The sequence below is a fragment of the Zootoca vivipara genome, chromosome 16 (genome assembly GCF_963506605.1).
Source record: "Zootoca vivipara chromosome 16, rZooViv1.1, whole genome shotgun sequence".
NCBI lineage: Eukaryota > Metazoa > Chordata > Lepidosauria > Squamata > Lacertidae > Zootoca > Zootoca vivipara.
In genome coordinates, this window is record NC_083291.1 from 2,376,219 (window position 1) to 2,395,363 (window position 19,145).

At 43.9% G+C, this 19,145-nt stretch overlaps 2 protein-coding genes across 3 annotated transcripts in view; both read left to right on the plus strand.

The window, feature by feature from the left end:
- The window catches only part of HAUS6 (HAUS augmin like complex subunit 6), a 36,528-nt gene extending 19,346 nt beyond the window's left edge, over window positions 1-17,182 (plus strand). For both annotated transcript variants that reach the window (XM_060268983.1, XM_060268984.1), the window contains exon 17: window positions 767-17,182. Coding sequence is in view for 1 of the 2 variants with exons in the window: in XM_060268984.1 (XP_060124967.1) it covers window positions 767-774 (8 nt within the window). In the remaining variant the exon portion in view is untranslated. The remainder of the gene's footprint in view (window positions 1-766) is intronic.
- The window catches only part of SAXO1 (stabilizer of axonemal microtubules 1), a 31,969-nt gene continuing 16,516 nt past the window's right edge, over window positions 3,693-19,145 (plus strand). The window contains exon 1 of the mRNA XM_035141077.2: window positions 3,693-3,754. Within this exon, the coding sequence (XP_034996968.2) occupies window positions 3,693-3,754 (62 nt within the window). The remainder of the gene's footprint in view (window positions 3,755-19,145) is intronic.

Here is a 19,145-nt window from a genome sequence, read left to right on the forward strand (position 1 = left end):
CACTTTCTAATTCTGAGTGGAGCAGAAGCTAAGGAGTGCCAGCAAACTCCTAGCATAGTTTTGTAAGGGATAAAATAGCTTGCATTTCTGCTGTGCTCAGATTTGCATTTGCTAGCGCAAGCCGTCATACCATAGTAGGTATACAAGGGAGCAAGTAGCTATGTGAAACAGCTTTTGTACGTGGGACGGGAGCCAAAGAAGCATGCCACTAATTATGCACATCCAAGGTAGTGTCTAGTTTTTTTGGGGTTTTTTGCCCAACCATTTCCATTGTGGCAAACAGCTTTTTAAACTTTAGGAACTTCCCAGACCAGTTTGTGTTAGAGCAAGAAAGTCTGCTGTCTGTTTTTTATTTCTTTACTTAACTCTCATTTGCTCCTACTTGCACAACAAATTCTCTGGATATGGTTTTATTTTTTAAAAAAACCCACCTGCTAATTTTGTATTCAGAGATCTTGCATGCGTTGCTTGTGCAAGGAAAATGATTTCTCATTTTCTGGCCTTACATGTGAAACATATTCTCTCAATTTTGACCACCTTATTCTTAATATTATCTAAATTCTAATAGCCAAAGTGACCATAAAAAATCCTTTTGCTGCTTGAAGTTTTAAAAGTTTTAACCGAGACTGCTTTGTAATAGATTTCTACCCCATATATAACAGCACACATCCTTGGAAGACTTTATGCCCAAAGGACTATTATTTCTAGGCAAGTTTTAAAAAAATAATTGAAAAGTTTTTGAATGGCATATGTGTTTCTTTTTCAGAAAAGTAGCCTGGAACTGGATGTAAAAGAATCTTCATCTGCAAAGATCTGTAAAGATGAAAACATTCCTTGGTTATATAACAATGCACTAACTTCAGAAACTTAAACATTTCACTTTTACCTAAAGTATTTTTTGTAAACCTCATGCTTTCATTGAGATTTTGGTGTTAAGCAATGCAAACTCTGACTTAGTTTGTTACATAGTCCCCATTATGGTGCACTTCTGTTTTTGCTGATTAATAGATCATGAAAAATTGAGGCCATTTTAGACTTTCACAAGCATGGAGTGTTGGTATTAAGAGACTGAACCAACAAATATTATCTGTGGACACCTTTACATATCATAACTGCATTCCAATCAGATTTTGACAGATCGTTTTGCTCTAACCCTTTTCAGCACGTGTTCTTAATGAATTGCTCTTGTAAATAATTGGCTAAGCCAGTTGGCCATTCTTATGTCAACTTTTCCTCCTGTGTGGAAATCTATAGATGTTTAAGAATAGTCTTCATTACGCAGATGTTTTTATCTTTCTCTTCTGTGTTTTCTCTTAATGTTTGCTGTTGCAAGATGCTCCCCCTAAAATAGGTTATGTGCTGAGTATTTAAGAACTAATCTAAAAAATGGAGAGCTTACTTTGTTAGAACACATTTGCCCAGACATAACTTGGTCATGTAGAAAATGAACTGAATTCTAGTAACTAATTATTTGTCTTAAAACTTTCACTTGTCTTAAAATATTTATTAAAATGAAATAAAAGTTCCACTTTTTAAAAAGCATAATAAACTTCTCTCAATAAAATATTCTGATTTAAGGGTTTCCCTCTGAAGAATGAAGTAAATTTATTTAAGGCTATGAAAGAGGCCCAACTTGTATGTTATGCCTGTTCACTTATTTTAGGCTGGATTCAACTAATGGGTCCTGCCAGCGAAAGCCCAGGCAAGGCCTTCTGCTAACACCACAGGTCTTTCCAAACTTCTGCAGCCCCACCCCACCCCCAAAATTGGTTCTGAGTGGTCCGAAATGCTTGCGCTGGTGGAATAGTCATCTTAGCGCCACATTGAATTTCTCCCAAACCTCCCTCCAGCTTTATGGGGGGTGTTCTGTTCAAGTGACTACTCTGGCTTCTGAGCTGGGAATGTATTTTTCCAGCAGCAATTTTCTGTACTTCACGAACCATTATTATTATTATTACTATTATTTTCATTTCTATACTGTACTGCTTTATATTTTTCAGAATCTCAAAGCGGTTTGCAGCATATTGAACAATAAAACAACAATAAAACAATCTGAAAAAGTCAAATAGAAAACTAAAACATTATCTTAAAGCTTTCAAAATAAAACATTACAAAGGAGGTCAACTGCAGAATACATATTTAACACAAAGTTAACAAAAAAAATCTTAAGCATTTAAAAACAACACATTTCTAAGTGAAGTCAAATGCACATTTAAAACAGCACAATTAACAAAAGAATAAAACTATGCACTTAGGAGCCTCTGATCACAGAAGTAGCTTTTGCCTCTAGCATTTAGTAAATTTCCCTCTTGTATGCTATATTGCAGCATTTGGGTTATGCAGGTTAGGGGAAGTGGATCTGCCAGAATTTTCTCATTTCCAAGCCAAATAGTAAAGCCTTCAAGGTGGAATCTACACATGTATAGAAAATTCTGTGAAAATGCTTTTTAAAAAAGACGTTTTGGAAAAATACATTTAGTTTTGCATAGCTCACTGTCACCATCTAAGGTCACATTTGTATATTGCACTTTACAACACATTTAAAACGTTTGCAGCTGTGTAGCTGAATCTCAAGTCTGACTTGCTACTTCTTCATATAGCATGTTAATGTAGAAAAGCCCCTATAAAAGAAGCTGCCAGCAAGGGAAGATGTCTTCTTTCATACGTTTCAGCTGCACAGCTTGCTCCCTTGCCTCAAAATATTTTGTTGGGGCTTGCTACAGTACCTGATAGGATGACGCCAAGGATGCTGGCCAAGTAATTCTGATTCAATGTGGAGTGCCATTTAATTTCTGTCCCTGTACTAGATTTAAGGATATTTTGTAAGCCACTGCGATCCTCTTGGGTCTATAAAGCAGGATATACATATTCTCCCTAATACAAAAAGCCTTGTGGCCTGTCTCAGTAACATTTTTATTACAGGAAGTGTTCTAATATCAAACATGTGTACAGATCTGTTTTCAGTATTGGTGGGCAGCGTGTGGGTTTTGCTCAACTCCACGTTCACAGGTAGTTTTTGAAAATGTTGCAGGAAATATGCCCCAAATGCCCACAGGAACAGAAACAAGAAAACAATAGGTATTTAATATTCATGTGTTCCTGTGACTTTGGCATTGATACATTAAGGTTTTCAAAGGACTGATTCGAAGCTCCACATGGAAGGGTTACAGTATTGTCAAGTAATGTTTGTAGCTGTATTTACTACATTGTTGTTTTCCTTTTATAAATATTGAAGTGGGAGCCCTCTATCTAGCTTGCATCTCTAAAGCGGCCCTGCTCTTTCTGATTTGCCCACAACTGGAGTATCTTAGTGATTGCCAGATTTAAAATTGAGCTAGCTATAAATTGAGCTATGAATTCCTCCTACGTTTTGTGGTGGGGACTGTGCTCAGGCCTGCTTTTGGCAGTTTTGCTGCTGCAAGACCCAGGTCTACCCTGGTGACTTCACAAAGGATCTCCAAGTGACCACCCCAAGAGGATATTATGAGTCTCCTGTCCTTTGCAGAGCAGGCCTGGATTAGTAGAGGCTTGAACAGCAGCAAGTTTAGGGGGAAAGAGAATTTGTTACTGCTCTAGGAAAGCTGACTAGCTGAGATGCGCAGAATACTTTCTTCCTTTGTGACCTGCTGCAGTGAGATGCGGAAGAGCTAGCCTACAGGTTGTACCTCTGAAGAAACAGGACTGCAGCAGCCATGGCTTCTCCAGCGGTTTCACGTCTCTGCCGACCATGCATTTGTGAGATTTGCGACTGTGGGTATGTATATGCCGTGTGCTGGCTTGCGCAATCATAGATAAAGATACACACCTCCATCACCATTCACGGTTAAGTCACTTTTGCAGAGCTGTTACGAAAAGACGAAATTTCTCCTCGCTGTGTTGTGGTCCATGGTCCCGTGGCCAAGGGTGTATATGAGTTGATTTTCAGAGCAGCCACATGACTTTTTTTCTCCATTTACAGTCATACCTTGGAAGTCGGAACAGCTCAGTTCCCGTATGTTTTGGCTCCCGAACGCTGCAAAGCCAGAAGTGAGTGTTCTGGTTGGCTGCAGTTAATCAGAAGCTGCGTTTTGGTTTCCAAATGTTTTGGAAGTCGCACGGACGTCCGGAATGGATTCCATTCGACTTCCAAGGTATGACTGCATATCGTAACTCGCTTACTGTATTTCTGTGTCACTCTTCCGTTGGAAACCTTGGAGTAGCTTTTGTGGGGCTCCCAGCAGCTTCTCACCTAAGTGCAGGTCAGGTAACTACTTCGCTTCAAAACTGCTGCCTTGGATGCTTCCGGATCACACAGTGAGCCTGGCTTTTGTAGTCTGCCAGCTGGAATACACATGAAAGTGGGTTGTCTGAAAGGTGCTTTGCACAATGAATTTAATGATTCCACAGTATGTTTCAATGTAAATAAAGATTATCATCTTACAGGCCAAGTCAGCTTTACGTTAACCCAAGCGGAAGGGCTGTTTTTAAAACGGTATTATAGCCACAGAGAAATGATGGAGAGCAAAACTCAAGGTTCAGATCCACAGCAGGCTCTGAATCCAGGCCTTCAGAATTCCTGATATTTATGATACTGGAAGGTTATAGGTTGACATTATTGTAAAACAAAATCTCCCTCTCCCATCTAAACAAATTGTTCATTGGGAGAAGGAAGTTCAGTTTGGGGCTCCTGGAGAAAAACCACTTGGTTGTAATGCCCCCTCTTGTCCAGTTTCTTGTTGCAGCAATTGAACAGTTCCAGTTGACGCAACTTGAGTACTCACAATCACAATTTAGTGCCAATGCCAGTTGAGGGAGGCTCTCTCTCTTCTCCACAAGTCAAAACAAAAGATGCAGAATGGGGGCATAAATCCCAGAAAGAGGAGAAAACGGCTGGGCTGCAAGTGAAATTCAGCTACATTTTTGCTTTGTTTTTTATGGCAGGAGTCTCCACTGGGTGGTAGGGCTGGGTGATACATTGATATAGCATCGAAAACTGGGGAAGCCCATATCGTGATATCAGTTTCATAATTTTTGACCTGGAAATATATTGTGAATCGTGTGTGTGTGTGCTGTGCAAAAATCCTAATGTGAGGAAAACCGTGAAGCCAATGCCTTTACATAGCTCTATCCTTATTTCAGACAGTGTAGTATATCACAATGCTTAGCTGGTGATATATTGTGATATTGAAAACCAGGTATTGCCCAGCCCTACTGGGTGGCTGGTAGTATCTGGCTTGACCTAGACGTTTTGGGGGAAGTTTGCTGGTAGGGATCTGGGTGGTCATTCTTTGCAATAGGTAGCTTCTTCTGCTTGGTGTGAATTTGCATTGCAAAACACATCAGGTCTTGGTTGTGCCCATTTTTGTTCCAATGTGACTTGTCTTGGAACGTCAAAAACATGTTTGCATTCATAAACTGCCTGCTTAGGACGGCTGTTGGTCATCTAGTAGGGCTTTTCTGAACTGCATCAGCTATACTTTCCTGCTATGGTAACCATCTCTATATGTTTTCTGGATGTGCATTGGGACAGTATGCATATAAACCAGTAGTGTAGCTTGATCACTGGGAACCTCCGGTTTCGTGATTGCAGAGGAAAACTTTTAACTGAGGTGCCCGTGGCAACTTTCTGATATCACTGGCTCTAAGCCCATGTGTTTTCATGGCTGTCCAGACATTGGTTTCAACCTCGCAGTACTCCTTTTTTAATTCTACACCTCTGATGCAGTCCAGACATCGCAAAAAGTCAGCATACTGACATTGGGTGACAGTTTTCTTGAGGCTCCGTGGGTCGTGACCTGGATGCTCCTGCCTGTGTGAGAGGTTGCTTCAATCTCTACATCTGGAGCAATGTGTGTGGGCTCACAGCTGGGGAACTCAATGTGTTTGGTGGATTTGGCACAGAGCAGAAACACACACATCGCCCACTGTTAGTACATCTGTGTCTCCTTTATTTTGGGTACATTAACACTTTTCCTAGCCTTCCACATCTGTTGCTGTTTTTCCATGGCACTGACAGTGGTTTCAGATATATTTACAAAAGGAGTCGCGCTGGTGCTGAATTTGGTCCGCGTTTGCCTTAATCCCTCATTTATGGATACACTGGCTGCTCAGCTGTCTCTTTCCAAAGTGTCTACATTTCAGTGGTTAGCGCCATGGACGCCATGCAGAGATGTCTGTGAGAAGCTGGTTTTTCAGCACAGCCAGCAGCAAAATAATGTTATTCCACAATTATTTGTATTTGCGGTGTGAAACTCTGTTTGTTTGACACAATTCAGCACAGTGCATCCTTTCCAGCTTGAAACAGGATTAAGTGTTGACAGTTTCCTCCAACCCATAATAAGAAAAGAATGAAAAGATTGAGTCTATAGATGAAGAAGACAATAACTCACTAGAAGATCCAGAAGAGGGGACTTGTTTAAGAAGTATCTTTAAAAGTTGGAATCTAGACTTGCGTAATATTGTGCTGTAGTAGGGGTGTGTGTGTGTGTGTGTGTGTGTGTGTATTGATTTGTGCGGTGGAGCTGCCTGGTGAGCTCTCATATTCTTAGCAGATTTATCTGAATTCTTAACATTCCACCACACTTGTGTGATCAAGGATCCGAACCCAGGGTAGACCAGAGCAGGCTTGATTCTCAATGTCTGGGGTTAGATGAGTCATTAAACAGATGTCCCCCACTGACGTCCCCACCTCTTAGGAATGAAAAAGTAAAGGTAAAGGACCCCTGGACGGTTAAGTCCAGTCAATGGTGACTATGGGGTTGCGGCGCTCATCTCGTTTTTAGACCGAGGGAGCCAGTGTTTGTCCACAGAGAGCTTTCTGGGTTGTGTGGCCAGCAGGACTAAACTGCTTCTGGCGCAACAGGACACCGTGATGGAAACCAGAGTGTACAGACACCGTTTACCTTCCTGCTGGAGTGGTACCTATTTATCTACCTGCACTGGCATGCTTTCGAACTGCTAGGTTGGCAGGAGCTGGGACAGAGCAATGGGAACTCACCCCGTCACAGGGATTCAAACACACACATACACATAATTCCTCGTAAAAACACCAAAACCAAGGAAACTTAAAACAGCGAAAAGGCCAGCGAAACCCCCCTCCAAACAAACCCGCCTATTATATGCACAAACCATATCTGGTAAAACAATTTGGCAATCAAAACCAGCAAAGGAGAACTTTGTGCAAAGACTGAAGCACCCAAGAAGCAGAGTCACTGCAGTGTGCTCTCTCCAACCCAGACAGCCTGTTCAGAAGGATACCATGGCTGATGGAGCCAAATGGATTAAAGAAAACAGACAGTGTGCCACACACCCCTGTCTGTGTCTCAGCAGAGGTCATCCCACAGGGCAACAAAATCCGTTTCCGTTCCACAACCAGGCCTCAAGCCCACCTGAAGCGGATCTAGTAAATCGGTGTCCGCAGAGAGTCACGAGCTGAGCAACCACCCACTCGAAACACCTTGCCAAGGAAGGGATTTTCTTTTGAATCTGACATACGGTTATTACCACCTCTTCGGTCCAGACTATGTTACTTTAGGAACAGTGCGGTCATCGCATCCTTTAAAGGCTCTGGATCCAACGCCTCTTTCGATGAGGAATTTACAACCACCTCAACATAACAACGTGGAACTTCTGTCTCGTCTGTCCTTTCAGATGCCTGGTGGCTTGTTGATGTTTCCTAGTGCATATAATTATTTGTGACCTTGCCCGTTGCAGGGCATAGCATAAGGGGAATGCTGCATCCGTCAGCAGGAATCTATTTAGTCTGGGCTGTGGAGCCAGGACCCTCCCTCTGCAGGGCTGGAGAATGATCCAACTGCCTGTGTGTCAACAGGGTGGCTATTTATTATTTTGCTCCAAGCCTCCCAAAGAATAGAGCTGTGTGTATCTTGCTGGCTGGCTTTGTGCTTTGACCAAGAAATTTGAACACATGGGAAACAGTTTCTCTTCTCAATTACTATTTTTTTTTTTTAATGCATGCAACATTCCTTCACCCTTCACGGCAAGGTGAAAATATGTAGACATGGATAAAAGTACCTAGTGTGAAATATTTACATTTTAAGAGGGCACTCCGCACCTGCTGCCCTCACCTGAGTATACAAGCTCCGGAAGCCATTCAAATAACTGCAGCAGGAGAAGAACAGAGCCACCTAGGTGCATTATTTTGAATATCGACTTTAATGGAAGGCACACTTCAGCCATTGTATGTTTGCAACACAGGTGTGCATCTGTTCCAACAGGTTACCGCAGAGGTGGCGAACTTGCTGCCCTCCCAATGTTGCTGGACTCCAGCTTCCAGCATCCCTGGCTATCGGCTGGGCTGACTGAAGTTGTTGAACTCCCAACTCAGCATCAGCATCTGGGAGAAGCACAGGTTCCCCATCCCTGAGTTACGGTGATTTGGGCTGGAACCAAAGGTTTCCCTTTGCTGGCTGAAGGAACTTCTTCTGCCAGGAAGACTTACTTTATCCACAGAAAGGGGACCTTTCGGATCTGAATGTGAGTCTTCCCATGAGTACGGTAGCTGTTGTTGTGCACCTAATGTTGTGCACCTAATATCAACATTTATGCTCCAGTTGGCATCTGATGCTTTTCTGAATTGTATCTAACAACGCTGGTGGGTTCTGGGCTATGGGATCTGATAATGGCAGCTAGCCGATTGAGGTTGAATCCTGACAAGACAAGTACAGTTTTGGGGGGTGGGGGGGCAGGTATGGGTGACTCCCTGGTCCTGAATGGGGTAACTGCCCTGAAGCCTCGGGCAGGGTTGCCATACGTCCGGAATTTCCTGGACATACCCAGAATACTGCAGTCAGAAGCAGTGTCCCGGCAGAAATCGGCAAGTCTGAACGTCAGTAGTGTTGTTTTTGCCAATTTTCCTTTTTTAAAAAGATCAAAACCAGCAATTTTCTTTTGCTCGAAAACTTTGGGCAAAAAACTCGACAACTTTTGTGGCAACCATAGCCTGGGGGTCATTTTGCACTCACAGTTGTCCATGGAGGTGAAGATTAATTCTGTGTCCAGGGTGGCTGTCTACCAGCTCCACCTGGTACGCCCACAGACTTTCTCGCCAGAGTGGTGCATGCTCTGGTTATCTCTCACTTGGACTACTGCCATGTGCTCTACGTGGGGCTACCTTTGGTGTGACGGTGGCAGATTTAATCCCTGGCATTTCCCTTTAGGGCTGGGAGAGTCCCAGTCTGAAATCCTGCACAGCTGCTGCCAGTCAGTGTAGGCAATACTGGGATAGATGGACCAATGCTCCTGGGTTCTCCACTCCACTATTGGAAACATTGCTTAGGAAATCAGGGGAAAAATATTTGCCCAGTCTGGGATGATGCAAAGTTGGGCTTAATGTTCCACTATAGCCAGAGAATTGGGGCGAAATTTAGAGGTAGCAAATTTTGGACAGATTTGTTCCAAATATGCCTCTCTTGAGGCTCAACCTTGCTATTTCCTCAGATTATTGTTGTGGCAACAGCAGGCAAGTAGCACCAAGATGGAGCTGGGCGTTTGCATTGGGAATGGTTCAAGATGAAGTCGCCATATTGTAGTATCTAATAAGCTTCTTGGGTGCCCTTTATCCCCCACTGCTTAAAGGAGATGGCCAGGGGAGGAGGGGAGGGCCTAGTCAGGGCCATTGATCCGTAGTCCTGTTCCTGCTGTAGTTGTCAGGTTCTCCTCAGCATCTTTTTCCCTCTGAATTCCACAGGGTGGCAACATAGACTTTAGAATGCCAGAATGTGGAGGTTACTGTTAGCTGTGAGTGCTTTCGCCTCTATTCATTTGCCTTTGCTGCGCATTCTTTAAACCTGATCTATGCTTTTGGGAAGCATGTAGCAGAGAGAGAGAAAGAGAGGTGCTTTAGATTTGAAAGTGCTGATAACTGAATGCCCACCTTCATTCCCAACTAGGATTATTATTATTATTAGGCAAATACCACAATTCTATGATTCTACTGTATATGGAATGTGAGGTTAGGGAGAGAATAGGTGGGGAAGTATTAGGTCTTTACTCAGCCAAATAATTAGTCTCTGCAAATGTGTTCTCCTTCCCTGCTGCTAGTTTAGAAATACAGTGGTACCTCGTTTTTTTAGCGTCTCGAAAGCCGAATGTTTCGGAACCCAAATGCCGAAAACCTGGAAGTAATTGCTTCTGTTTTCGAACATGCCTTGGAAGTCGAACGGCTTCCACTGCGTTTTTGTCTTTTTTCTCCATTGACTTTGCCGACCGCCCTTTGCGCCTTAGTTGTCGGACGCAGCAGTCTGCCGGAATGGATTACATTTGACAACCGAGGTACCACTATATCTTGCCCCCATATGAACCTGCCTGAGATCCTGATATCACCACCCTTCCCTGTGTGCCTTCTCCAAAGGAGGTCCAGAGTGTGGCAACAGGACTCCCACACTCTCTTGTGTGGTGAGCCAACCTTGTCATCTGTTTGATGCCAAACAAAGGCTCTTTTTGTCTCTTCAGCATTTGAGGAATAGCACCCATGGTATTGTATTGGTTAGCCCAGGCATCCCAAACTGGGGCCCTCCAGATGTTTTGGCCTACAACTCCCATGATTCCTAGCTAACAGGACCAGTGGGCGGGGAAGATGGGAACTGTAGTCCAAAACATCTGGAGGGCCGAAGTTTGGGGATGCCTGGGTTAGCCTATTTTAAATGGGTTCAAACGGTATTATTATTGCAGTTTTTACTTGGTTGTAAGTTGCTTGTGGCTCAGGCTTCTCACCTTACACTTTGCTGCTCCCAAGCAACTTCTGTTGTGAAAGGAGCAAGCTCTCTCTGGCGATTACTTCTCATGTTTGCCTTCCCCAAATAGGGCTGGGTAATATATTGATATATCATCCAAAACCGCTTTGAAGTCCATATCGTAAAAATTGGTTTCATAGGTTTTGACCTGGCAATATATTGCGAATCATTATGTGTGTGCTATGCAAAAATCGCAATGTAGGAAAAACTGTGAAGCCAGCCAGTGCCTCTACATAGCTCCATCCTTATTTCGGACATTGTGATATATCGGTATATCGTGATGTTTATCTGGTGATCTATCGCGTTGTTAAAAACCATATATTACCTAGCCCTCCCTCCAAACCACAGGGGGGGGGGCATCTTAGCTGCACTGAGCTCTGTAGAGCGAACCCCAGAGCTTTTCATCAGTGGGTTGAATCCAGACTTAGCCATATTCAGAGGAGACTCATTGAAATCCGTGGGACTTATAGCAACGAACCATGCAGTCCTCACCCTGTCTATGCAAACTTTAGTCCTGTTGAATTCCACAGAGCCTACTCCCAGGTACGTTGTGTTGATTTCAACCTCAGTCTGGATCCAACCTAGAAGGCCAACCACAGTGGTTGGCATTCATATGGAAGTTGTTGTAGTCAACTTACCACTGCTGCTTTCCCACTGGATGAGCTATGGAGGCACAGCTGTTGCTGGGATTGAAGTATTGTCCCTTCAGTAGCAAGAGTGCTAATACCCCAGCATTCCTTGTGTGCAGCAAGAGGTTGCTTTCATCATCAATCATGCTTGTTGGCTCAGAATGCTTTGTGGAGAATTTCCCAGCATGCTTCACAATAAGGATAACTTATTACCAAGGCAATGGCCCACAGCATGCTGGGACACATTTTATGATGTGCATGAATGCGCTGGCTAGGAGAGGAAATGATTCTGATGGAATACCACCAGTGGCAGGCTAAAAGCATGGCTCTCATAAAATAACAAAAATAAGATAACAAAAGACAGTCAAACCTCGGTTGTTGAACTTAATTTGTTTCGGAAGCCCGTTCTGCTTCCGAAATGTTCGACAACCGAGGCGCAGCTTTCGATTGGCTGCCGGAGCTTCCTGAACTCAAGCGGAAGCTCTTTGGACATTCGGCTTCTGAAAAATGTTTGAAAACCGGAACACTTACTTCCAGGTTTTCGGCGTTCGGGAGCCAAAGCGTACAGTAGTAATGGATATGTTTGGGAGCCAAGGTTTGACTGTATAACCTAGCCTTTTCTTCTAGCAAGTAGTGTTGCACACAATGAAGTGAGATTGGTTCGGCCTAAATGAAAAAGCCACGTCCACATATTTTTATTGATCATGCCCTGTCTCTCAGCCCTCGTTTTCTTTCTCTTGGTTGCGTAGCAGAGTTGGAAGTTGTGAATGAAACACGACATCTTGAGAATTTCCTCTTCTGTTTTGCTTGCACCATCATATCATTTGAGATCCACATGAGCTCAGATAAAAAAAATAAAAATACTGTAGAGAGAAATAACTAAATAACTCCTAATGCAGCAAACGCCAGGAAGAAACTCTGTGAATCTGATCCAGAACTCCAAACGATCAGATGATTTGAAGAGGTCCCATTGTAAAATCTGCCCCATCCCTAATCCTCTTAAGTCTGGGTGTATATCTCTTTCCTCATCAGCTTCAGTGAATGGCAGCTTTTTGTGGGCAGGGGGCTTGTAAGATAAGTCTTGCCTTCTGCTAGCTGAGAACCAACGGCTGACTTTTGGATTAGGAAAGCTGTCTTAGGCCTCAGAAATTTTCTCTGATCTCTGACATCCTTCCTTCAGGAAGCCTCTTTCTTAGATTGGGTTTCACCAAAGGAGGAAATATTATGTTCTACCCATTTAATTGGCATTTAGGATCTTAATTGCCACACCTGTTTGCATTTAACTGCCTTTTGCTTGCAGGATACCCAGTTGGGAAGGAAAACCCTCCTACTTCTCATCTGAAGATGTGCTGGGGTAGCTTTTCCTATATTATCACTTCTTGGGCATCCTATTTTTCTGTTAATAGACTGCAATATGTGCTAGGTAGGCCACAAACCATTCTTTATCTGGTGCTGCTATGGTCCCAGGTTGCCATCTTGTGTGCTGCTGTACTTTTTTTTTTTTACATTTATAAACGTGCAATTAATTTGGAAAATAGATTCCAAACACTCCCATCCAAATTTTGGACTTTTTACTGGCAAACCTCTGGATGCTGCTGAAAGTTTTGCTTTCTGTATGTTTTACAGTTCAGTGTTCAATTGGATCTGGACTATTGCTAAAAGGGGAGTTAATCCTTCCTCCATGTCATTTTCCTTTAAAAAAATAATAATTCAATTTTATTAAGGGTTTTCAACCTAATATACCATAAAACTCCAACTAAACTAAAAAGAAAATAGAAAACAATATATCAACCAGAAAGGAAACTAAAGAGATAAAACAAAATAAAAAAATTCCTTCAGTAGCACCTTAAAGACCAACTAAGTTTATATTTTGGTATGAGCTTTCGTGTGCATGCACACGTCTTCAGATACACTAAAGAGATAAAACATTAAGAATCCTCATATGATCCTCATAATACACAAAATTATAAATATATCTATGTTGCCTTCAGACACCTTTATATCTTGATCAGAGAGAGAGAGAGAGAGAGAGAGAGAGAGATGCTTCCATTTCCCTATCTGCCAGTTGTGTATATAACCATTATTCTTCAAAGTATTTAACATATCCTGGTGTCGTTTCCCCCCCCCCTTCTGCCATTTTCCTGGTGCAAATTAAGAAAAAACACCTTGGGGCAAATAGCAGCTTCAGGAAGATTTACAGTAAGAAAACTGGGGAGGCTTAATCGCTTCGCCAGAGGCCCAGGTATAATTCTCCACCCTGCCTTTAAAGGAACCAGAGGTCCAATCGTGGACTTGCAAGGTTGCAACTCATCTAGCCGTTTGGTGCACCGACCTGGTGTCTTTCACATGCACCATTGTTCCAAAACCAGGAAGGAGGACAAAGTCATTGACTTGAAAAAGCAGTTAGTTCTGCTTTGCAGGGCTGCCCCGAGCGTGTTTGGGATTACAGCCTTCAAAAGACAAAGGGAAGTTTTTAAGCGAATGCCATGACAGGCCGTCTGCCTTGAGAAATGTAATGATCTCATGGCGGACCCTTTGCTGACCCTGCGAGCTGACAGTAAAGAAGCTGACCTTGTAATGACTCTGCCTCGCTGCAGCTTATAAAGAGGAGACATTCACGAGAGTCTTTAACAACATGCTCCAATGTCTGTCCTCTTCTCAGACTATTGACCTCATTTGGAATTAATAAAATGCTCCCAGTGGCTGATAAATCACAGCTGACTCTTATCGCAGCAGCCAGAGCCAGTTCAGAGCACAGATCTGTGCATTTTTTTAAACTTTGGTTTTGCTTCCCTAAAAAATAACCATTAAACTGTACGTGTATATATACCCGCACAAGAGAACACCAAAGTTTTATTTTGCAAAACAGTGTAGCTCCAGGGTTGCGCTCAGTTTTGACTTCCTATTTGCTCAAGAGCTTTTGACCCAACAGATGCAGCTGCTAACATAAGAGAAAGGGGCAAGATGTTCATCGGTTCCCTCTTTGGCCCCTTGAACCCCTGAAAAATATGACTATTCACCTTGGAAGGCTGCATAGCTTCCCCTCTGAACATTTAGAGGGATGGTCCAGAGGAATTTCTCTGGAGGAGCCCTGAGGGCTCTGGACATCCTGGGGCGGAAACTCTGGCGTATAAAGTATTGCAGCACAGTCTATAGAGTCGCCATAGCTATAAATCAATAGCAAAGTGGTTGGAGGAACAAAAGGAATTGGGGAGGACAGAATGCACTGCTCTTTTTGCGGACAAAGATCATGTTTTATCTAGCTGGTTTTCTAATTGTGGTTTTTGTGGAATGAGCTGAATCCCACATGACTTGACTGACAGCATGGCTTAACAGGCACCCCCAAACTTCGGCCCTCCAGATGTTTTGGACTACAATCTCCACTGGTCCTGTTAGCTAGGGATCATGGGAGTTGTAGGCCAAAACATCTGGAGGGCCGCAGTTTGGGGGTGCCTGGCTTAGTCTAATGAAAGTCAATGGAGAATTTTCAGATAGCAGGGGACTGTCAACTCTGTTGTTAAAGTGTTGAGACTATGAACGGACAGGAGCCTGTCTTTTCTGTGACATTATTTGCTGTTATTAATAATAAGAGTAAACTTTTAAAAAACCATATTGTAAAAGATATTCAATGTATATAGGCTATTGAAATGAACAATGCTCTTGGTTTTAAAACTATTTTGAGTGGTGTCTCACATTTTATCATACTGTTGTATGGACAGATGATGGCCTTTGGCTAAGCAATAAAGATCTGGATTTCGCTTTTTGTCCACTCCCCACCCACTTCTAAAGCTGCCTGTCCGGATTGTAATGTTAAGTGGTTATTCTGATGGATGAAATAATAATAATAATAATAATAATAATAATAATAATAAATGTTTGAGCTGCTGCTTTTCTATTGATTTTATTTAAATGAATCTGTTATTGTCAGTCAGCCTAATTACATACCCTGTTTTACATGTCAGCGTGGGACAGGCCGTTACAGAGCCAATGCACATAGCATATACAGCAATGGCTCCAGAGCCTTTGGTTGCGTACACACCATGCATTTAAAGAACCTGACTCTCTTCCTCAAATAATCTTGGGGACTGTAGTTTACCCATCGCAGCACTGCAATTCCCAGCAGCCTTAACAGGTTACAATCCCCGGGATTCTTTGGGTTAAAACATGGGTAGGCAAACTAAGGCCTGGGGGTCGGATCTGGCCCAATCGCCTTCTAAATCCGGCCCGTGGATGTTCCGGGAATCAGTGTGTTTTTACATGAGTAGAATGTGTCCTTTTATTTAAAATGCATCTCTGGGTTATTTGTGGGGCATAGGAATTTGTCCATTATCCCCCCCCCAAAAAAATATAGACTGGCTCCCCATAAGGTCTATGGGACAGTGGACCGGCCCCCCGCTGAAAAAGTTTGCTGACCCCTGGGTTCAAATTTGCTTTAAGTGTATGGTATATATGCAGGCTTGGCCAATACGTCACGGTGTAGGGTGGGGCAATAATGCTCAGATAATGATCCTCAGTGTAAAAAGAGGTATTTGGCACATGTTTAAGAGTGGCTTTTCTTTTCACCAATGAATTGTGTCTGTGTGTGTGTTGTACTGGTTGCATGTGCAAAATGCCAGCTTTCATGGCCAACTTGCGTTTATTGGTGCATGCAACTGCTGGTCTATGTTTTAGCGTTCGGGAAGTCTTCGTGGAATCAGGTTTATCATCCAGAGCGCTATGTTACAACCATGGCATTCGGAAAATGCTTCTGAGCTCTGCAGGAGTTCCAGCTAACCCTATAGAGGTTTTGGATTAAAGTCATAAGCGTAGAGACTTCAAACTTTTGCTTTCCCCAAAGGAGGAGTTGCTTTTCACTGCACCTTTAAGTTTTATTTCAAAACCACTCACTGTCTAAAAGCAACGGGCTGTCATTTCCATATGCCTTTATCTGCAATGTGTTTTCATTTTCTTAATACTATTACCACATCTAATATTCCTGTGTGATACATTGTGATGTGTTGCACATGTATGCTTTTGCTTCCTTACATTATCTCTGTTAAGCTATCCTGCATACCCATGTATATATATATATATATCTTATAAAAATAATCCTATAATGTTGAGATATTGCAGGCACTCGGAATTTGTAGTGTCCGGAAACAATTGAAGATGTTCTTGTTTCGACAAGCTTTTCCAGCTGGATGAAGAATTGTTAGGTCTCTCTGCTTTGGGTGTTTCCCTTTCTTGCTTCTAGTTGTTTTATTGTACGGTTGTAAACTGCCTTGAAATTTATATGCAAGGATATTCAAAAAATAAGAAGAATGTAGACTGTTGTTTGCATGCCCAGGCGCAGTCCCCCCCTTACCCCCGGAGCCAGACCTCAAGGGCAAAGGAGTAGACCCAACAACATATTTTGGGATTAAAATGGCCCCAACTTTATTAAATTTCAGGTGTAGGAAACCTTGGCATAGGCATTGGACGTGTATCCCTCTCAGCCCCCAGTTGGTCTGAGGCATGGCAGGGTCAAATAAGAATATGGGACCACTGCAAAATGTGTGTTTACGCAGCTGGTCCCCCTCCTGTGATGCTGGGGGGGGGAGTTCTATGGCCCATTTGCCATGCACTTGTGGACAGAGACTCCCCTCAAGACCCCTCTAACGGGGTACTCTGCTATTGCCGCCGGCACGGAAGGGATGAGTCACCACTTCACCCCCTTCTGCAGTTGTTAGACTAAAGCAGGGGTCGGCAAGGTTTACCTTGCCTGGGCTGGTTCACTCCAGCATAGATCCCACAATTTCCTGCGTCTGCGCAGATCTGATTTCCGGCGCCGCAGGAGCAAGTCACCGCCCCCCGCGCTGCGCTAGTTTAGCACAGCACGCAGGGACTTGCCAAGCGGGTGGCTCGGTTCGGGGGCGGCTTGTTAAACAACCCGCGTGGGCCGCTTGTGGCCCATGGGCCTTAGGTTGCCTGCCCCTGGACTAAAGGATTCCACCCAAGACCTAAAACCGCCACCTGAGACCACGGAATCGCAGGCTCGCCACCAAGACTACCTACAGCTGAATCCACTCTTCAAGGCTCTGCTTCACGTCTCTCAACCAACGCTCATTCCTAGGTGTAAGATGCACTCAGTCAGTTCTGAAAACGTCCAGTTGGTCAGTTCTAATGTCTGGATGTTTTATCATTCGGCCACCAAGATGCAGGCTCACATTGCGTTTAGCCCTGTTGATTTTTACTACGGCGTAACTGAGGCGAGAAGGCTTGAAAGCCCCTCTCCATTTCAGACGCGGAAGGAGCTCAGACCAGAAGATGGTGGTATTGGGGGGAAATTGCTGCCATGATTAGACTGATGTTCTTTTGGGCGACCAGGTCATTCTCGCCCAGATGAATCAGCAAGGTGTCCGGGGGACTGTGAGAAGTGATTTTGCATTGTAACTTTGGCAAGAGGGCATCTCAACGCATCCCTCATTGGCCCAGCCAGAATAAGCGGACTCTGGGGTGGATGCTCAGATACTCACCCCAACTATTCACGGCTGCATGGATGCCTACCCAATACACAATACTGCGGCCGATGATCCATATGTGCTTGCTGGGGGTACCTGTGAAAGGAGTTACAGGGGACTCATCAGTGATTGCTGACCAGGGCGAATGTACACCTTGCAATACCAGTGGCCCATGGCCTTGATGCGGTCAGGGAGCATGCCCCAGGCATTGCAGCCCCAATGTGGAATGAGTGCCCTGAGAAGCGGCTGGGATTGCCTTCGCAAACCGAAATAACTTCTCAACACAGCAGTGAACTGATGCCTGGACAGAGGGCGGGCATTAACATGAATAAGGAGGCGGTCGCCAAGTTCAGGCCAGATTCTCAGGAACCTACGGGTGTTGCAGACTGGGCAAGGGCCACTGTGTGGCCAGGGGGCCAGAGTCCGGGTGGTGTCCCTACATAACCAATCGGTTTCAGAGGAACATATTTTGAGTTTCAAGGACCCCTCTTGAAACTTAACATCCTTGATCCACAAGCCTGCATGGGACAATGATGCCACGCTCCCAGTGCACTCGCCGATGCGCAGAGCCCTGAAAAAGGCCAGTGAATATGCGGCTCGGAATAATTTAACCTCAAAGGTGGACCAGTGTACGCTGCACAACATGTCCCAAATCAACCGCAAGGTCTCAAAGGTAATAGGCTTTCTGTTGTCTGGCAATGCTGGGTTCCTGCAACACCACCCCACGATTAGTTTTTTTTTTTTTTACATGGAAAGTATTACAGGGGTGTGGCAGCCAAAAACATTTGCTAAAATAGGAGACAGCTGCCCTGTAGGGGCTTACGACCTTTCCGTTTGAGGAAGACCAGGTATTTTAGAACATCAGATTCAGCAGCGGAATGCCTTTGAGAGGAACAAGGCGTGGCTCTAAACCCTTCAAAAGATGAGCACACTCTTGAATAGGCCAGCAGTGTGGTGGACCTAGGTAGAGGCATTGGCTGGCTTCACGGTTTCCCCCACATTGCAATTTTTGCATCAAACCCCCCCCCCAAGATTCGTGATATATTTCCAGGTCAGAAATTATGAAACTGTAATCACAATATGGATTTCAAACCAGTTTGGGACGATATATTGATATATCACCCAGCCCTGGTGGCGATGCTGCCATCTTGTGTTTTGCCTTGGGCAGCAAAATGTCTCAGGCCAGTCTGCCAGCCTACTTTCATGCTGTAGGGTAGGTTGGAGCGCTCTCTTTGTCTGAGGTGTGAACTGAGTAGGGGTCTGCCAATACTCAAACCATCTCTTTCAGTGCACTCCTTCAAAAC